The sequence below is a fragment of the Mixophyes fleayi genome, chromosome 3, assembly GCF_038048845.1.
Source record: "Mixophyes fleayi isolate aMixFle1 chromosome 3, aMixFle1.hap1, whole genome shotgun sequence".
Lineage (NCBI taxonomy): Eukaryota > Metazoa > Chordata > Amphibia > Anura > Limnodynastidae > Mixophyes > Mixophyes fleayi.
Window position 1 is genome coordinate 175,849,065 of NC_134404.1, and position 5,858 is coordinate 175,854,922.

Sequence of the window (5,858 nt, forward strand, 5' to 3'; positions counted from 1 at the left end):
TACTTACCGGAATGCAGAAAACTTCACATCACGACTCCCTGTCTTGCTGGCTTGAGAAAATAACATCATCAGGAAATGTGACTTGGCTTAAAGCGGCGATGGACGGACCCGTCTGTCATTTATGTAAAACAAGTACTCTTTTAGGGGTTAAGGTTAGCCCTAACCCTATTATTCCTAACACCCCTAAAAGAGTACTTACTTTACATAAAAGACAGGAGGGTCGGGCCATCGCCGATTTAAGCCAAGTCGCGTTTCCTGATGACGTTATTTTCTCAAGCTGGCAAGACAGGGAATCGTGATGTGAAGTCTTCTACATTCCGGTAAGTAGGTTTTTTTTTACAGGTCGGTGTAGTCTTCATTCGGAATCCTCATGTCGTTCTGTTCTGTGTCGGGGTAGTCAGTACCGATAATAGGTACTAAACCCTATATAGCAATGGTCTAGAGAAGCTAGGGGAGCTTCATAGAGATGCAAGTTTGCCAACCTGTCAAATGGCGCTCATGTAAGAGCTGAGCAACATATAAAACCTACAGACATAATGGTAAATACTGGAAGCATTGGGTTGTCAATTATAACTAGATATATATTATAATAATATTATTATAATATTTATTAATGTAGAAATGTATAAAAAGGGGGATGAGAAAAGCAAACAAAATAAAGGTTAAGAAACTGTTTTAAATTATACTGTGGAGAAATTAATCCATACTGAATGCTTGCCATAGTTTACCTCAGATGACTGTTTTATGGAGTCAACATAAACGTCTTTCAGCCGTGACAATAGTGCCTCATCCTTTAGGTGAATTTTATCCTGGATGTCAGGGTGACCTAATAAATAAAGATATAAAACATGACAAAATTAAGCACGATTTTTTCTGTTTTGACTGGCAAATATAAAAATACCTAGAGTACTACCTATTTTACTATGAGATGTGACATAATGGAGCTCAAGTTGTGGGTGTACTAGTTGGTCTTGGCTAGTGTAAGGAAGTATGTGTGTGCACTGCAAACACAGGTTTCCTCCACCTACTGACCTAGAATAAACATTATACTCATCTATCCGTAGCCGTGGAGTTCTGCTTCTAGGGGTTTGGCGTGGCATTGCTGTACCTGAATTGGTGTCCGTCGAGCCGTTGTGTGCAGTCAAGTTGAGTACGAACCTGTGACGGCCAGACTGTTGACACCAAAATGTCAACAATCAAAAATGTCGACAGGTCCAGTATGTCTATGTGGTTAAAATGCCAACATTGTGACGGTCAATAGTCCCAATGTCAAAATTCAAACGTCAACCATCAATGTCAGCTTGACAGGACAATACTTAAATAAACAAACCCCACACCACTCCTTCAAAAGCACATTAACCCTAATGTTGCCAGCCACAGGACCCGCTGGCACATCAATACAGCCGTGGGCACAAAACAAAATACAGTGTGTCCTCCATCCCCCCAAAACAGCTCAACTCTAGTGCTTAGCCTTAGCTGGTAGTAGCAAAATTGAGGGTACAAAAAACGTGGTGTACCCGCAATTTTACGATTACCAGCACTAAGCTTTGCCAGCTGGGGCTCGTGGCACTATACCACGACCTCAGCACTAAGAACATGCAGAAGCCCCAGGTTATAAATAGACCCAGCGGCTGCAACTCTGTCATTACGTGTAGAGTAATATATATTAGTGTCTAGTATAAATGTTGGAAGAGCAAGAATAAAATGTCAAAGATAATGAAACGGACTAATGGTAATAAACTACATGTACGTGGGTTTTAGGGTGCCCGTGATAGACAGCAGGATGGAATATATATTTCTATAAGGGATAGAGGTGAACTGTTTGTGAACTATGTGGGATAATATATATATCTTAATATGTGCAGGAGTTGTCAAGGGGAGGAGGGAGAAAGTACTGCAAGTTAGTGGGGTGAAAATGTGCCTAGGTAACCAGATCAGCTGAGTAGTTGGAAAATGTGGATAGCAGAGTTATGAAACTAGAGGGGCCAGAATAAGAGATACATTAATAGGGGAGGAAGGTTTGTACAGTGGTAATCACAATTGAGTAACATTAGTAAACTAAAAGCAAATAAAGTAATAGGTAAATTGTATAAATGTAAAATCAAACTGTTGTATGTGCAGAAATCGTTCCAAATGCTACTTGCCACTTATAGTAGCTTCCTCTGTTTTTTTTTTTCTCATTTCTTGAGAGAAAAACAAAAAACCTAGGTACAAGTAGTTTATTACCATTTGTCCTAACACCTTTGTCACGATCATTAACATTTTTCTTCTTGCTCTTCCAACATTTATACTGGACAATAATATATCATACTCTCTATGTGTGAAATATAATGTATAGCACCTACATTAAATGAATTTAACCCTGTGTAACTTAAAGTAACTACCAACATTTATATTTTATAGTGATCACAGATGCTATCTTGTCTTGCACCCTCAGCTCTCCAAACCCAGTATTCTCCCAATTTCTGCACCTCAGCCAAACTCCTAGTAGCGGCGCTTAACGGCTATGGACAGATAAACAGTTGAGCTCAAACTGCATCTGTGTTTCTGCAATAACAAAAAAAAAAAAAAATCAACTTGGCTTATTTCAAATATTGAAATGTACATGTGCCCGAGAAAATAAATGGTTAAAGGGCAATTAGACAAACAACTTTCCTAAATTATACCAGTAAACATAGAGAAAAATCAGACAATATACACTTGTTGGCCAATTTATTAGTACACTTGCTCATTAATGCATATATCTAGTGAGCCAATCATATGGCAGCAGGTCAATGCATAAAAGAATGCCGACATTCTCAAGAAGTTTAATTGTTGTTCAACCAAACACCGGAATGGAGAAGAAATGTGATCCAAGTTACTTTGACCATGGTTATTCTCCTGGAATGATCACATAACAGTCTACAGATTACAGAGAATGATGCACAAAACAAAATACATCTAGTAAGCAGCAGTTCTGTGGAACAAAACACCATGTTAATGAAAGAGGTCATAGTGACCAGACTGGTTCAAGCTGACAGGAAGGGATCATTAACCCAAATAATCACATATTACAAAGGTGGTATGCAGAAAAGCTTCTCTGAATGCATAGCACGTTGAACTTTGAAGTGGATGGGCAACAGCAGCAGAAGACCCTACCAGGTTCCACTCCTGTCACCTAAAAACAGGAAACTGAGGCTATAGTGGGCACAGACTCACCAAAAATGGACAATTGAAGATTGGAAAAGTGTTGCCTAGTCTGACAAATCTGAATTTCTGCTGCGACATGCAGATGGTAGGGTCAGAATTTGGCATAAACGATAATCCATGGATCCACCCTGAATTGTGTCAAGGGTATAGTCCGGTGGTGGTGGTGGTGTAATGGTGTGGAGAACACACATTAGACCCCTTAATACCAATTGAGTATTGTTTAAATGCCACAGTATTTTTGCAGACCTTGTGCATCACTTTATGGCCATGGTTTACTCGTTTTCTAATGGCTATTTCCAGCAGAATAACACACTATGTTACAAAGCACTGGTCATCTCAAGCTGATTCCACGAACAAGATAGTGAGTTCAGAATAACCCAATGGCCTCCACAGTCACCAGATCTCAATCCAATAGAGCAATTTAGGGATGTGGCGGAATAGAAGACTAGCAGCTAACAATTCTGCAGCAACTGGACCATGGACCAGAATCTCTAAGGAATGCATCCTGCACCTTTTTGAATTCATGCCACAAAGAATTCTGGCTGTTCTGGGGGCAATGGGGTGCTAGAAAGGTGTATCTAATAAAATGGCAACTGTGTGTATTTTTTATACATTAACTAATACTAATCTAGCAAATATTGAGAAGCATGAACTTTAAGGGGCATATTCAATTGTCCGCAGTATTTTTGTCCGCGCAGGATTACCGTCAATACGGTCATCCTGCGCAGGAAAGACCGTCAATACGGTCATCCTGCGCAGGAAAGACCGTCAATACGGTCATCCTGCGCAGGAAAGACCGTCAATACGGTCATCCTGCGCAGGAAAGACCGTCAATACGGTCATCCTGCGCAGGAAAGACCGTCAATACGGTCATCCTGCGCAGGAAAGACCGTCAATACGGTCATCCTGCGCAGGAAAGACCGTCAATACGGTCATCCTGCGCAGGAAAGACCGTCAATACGGTCATCCTGCGCAGGAAAAACCGTCAATACGGTCATTTACTCGCTGGATTTCAGGGAGCTGCGAGCTGAAATCCAGCGAGAGATTACCGTATTAACGGTAATAGTTTTTCCGCGCTCGAACCCGCGGACAATTGAATACCCCCCTAAACGTTAAATATCTTAAAAATATACAGTGTTTCAATAATGAAACCCACTTGTGTTCAACCCTCTGTGTACCCACTTTGCCACCTGTTCCAATAACCAAACCTTATGGGATAGGCTAAATACAAATTTGTCTTATGTAAAGGACCCTTCTTAAGTGGATACCACTGTGAAAACAGAGATGCAACTTGATTTAGCCAGTGAAAAGTAACATTTATTTAATTTAAGGTTGAACAGAAATAAGAACAGAATAAAAAGTAATAAGCAATCTTCAGCATCATGTCACATTTGCACGGATGCATTACTTGCTATAATAGATTCTACTTGTAATTCAACAAACTGGTTGACAAATAAAATACCCAGCTGTGTGTGACCTCCAGTCATATAACACAATGCACAAGGACTTCAACTCCCAAGATGCACGATAATTACAAGTCTCTGCTTCCGGTTACAGGAGTGTGAAGTATTTAATAAAACGCGGTACCTCATATGTACAGAACAGCATATATCATCTATGCTAGCAATACATTCATCTGCAAGCACTGCGTCTGATGATCTCCAGGCCCTTCCCATTTGTCCGACTGGGAGAAGGTCATATAAGTGCTCCCGGCTATCTGTGATCGAAGGTGAGGACACATGTGAACTGCAGGGTTGGTCTGAGCACTCACGTGAGACGGCTGCTTGTAACGTCTCCTTGGTGCCCGGGTGCATTGGCGCCGCATCGGGCTTCTCTTTCCCGATCAGTCGGTGTGCTCGGCTTTCTACGTTAAAGTTCTTAACAGCGCGGACAAGGTTTGAACCCATGTCTGATGCACTAACTAACAGCTCGCCGCCGCTGACTGCTGTGATATCACTGGCTAGTGGGAGACTGGAGAGTGACAGCTTCCTGTTTCATAATGTTACACTCACAAATCTCTTATGGAATCCTGTCATTGTGTGCTGGAGTTTTTACTTAGTACTTATACTGTGGAACACATTTATGACATTGACCAAAGTGAATTAGATCTATAATCTAAATACTCCTGTTTAACGTTGAAATATAGCTAATCAGTAGTTAGTAAATTATTCCACATCAGTGACTGCTTGAAAGACTCATTACATTAATGTTTATGGTTTATGTCCTCACTGTCCATGGTATTAGAATCATTTAGAACTCAAAGAGGGAGGTTCAAATCCACACGAGGGGGTAAATGTATAAAGGTCCGATATTTTTTTAGCATGTTTAAATCACTGCAAATGATTTTAGTCCGAAAGTCATCAAATGTATTGACCTGCGATTTTTACACTGATCTTCCAAATCGCTGGTCATCTCTGGCGCTTTGCTGCGATGTAAAACACGCCTGTGTTTAGCTAACTCCTGTGTTTCCTGCGTTTTTAGTAAACACATCACTGTTACACTGTTCTGCCTATACAGCCGGAGCTCAGGCAGCTGTCAAAGTGTTAATAGATAAAAAAAATATATAAAAAAAAAAAATAGCATGGGGTCCCCCTGCCCGGCCACTATTAACGCTAGTGCTGCCAGCCTACTGCTGGTTACGGGAAAATCAGGGAAAAAATTTGCGTGGG

General features: G+C 40.8%; 1 protein-coding gene across 1 annotated transcript in view; it reads right to left on the bottom strand.

Moving 5' to 3' along the window:
- NDUFAF4 (NADH:ubiquinone oxidoreductase complex assembly factor 4) overlaps positions 1 to 5,141 on the bottom strand; it is a 14,486-nt gene extending 9,345 nt beyond the window's left edge. The window contains exons 1-2 of the mRNA XM_075202809.1: positions 4,961 to 5,141; positions 729 to 826 (exon numbers count right to left, since the gene is read on the bottom strand). Coding sequence (XP_075058910.1) covers positions 729 to 826; positions 4,961 to 5,096 — 234 coding nt within the window. The 5' untranslated portion in view covers positions 5,097 to 5,141. The remainder of the gene's footprint in view (positions 1 to 728; positions 827 to 4,960) is intronic.
- Positions 5,142 to 5,858: the final 717 nt, after the last annotated feature.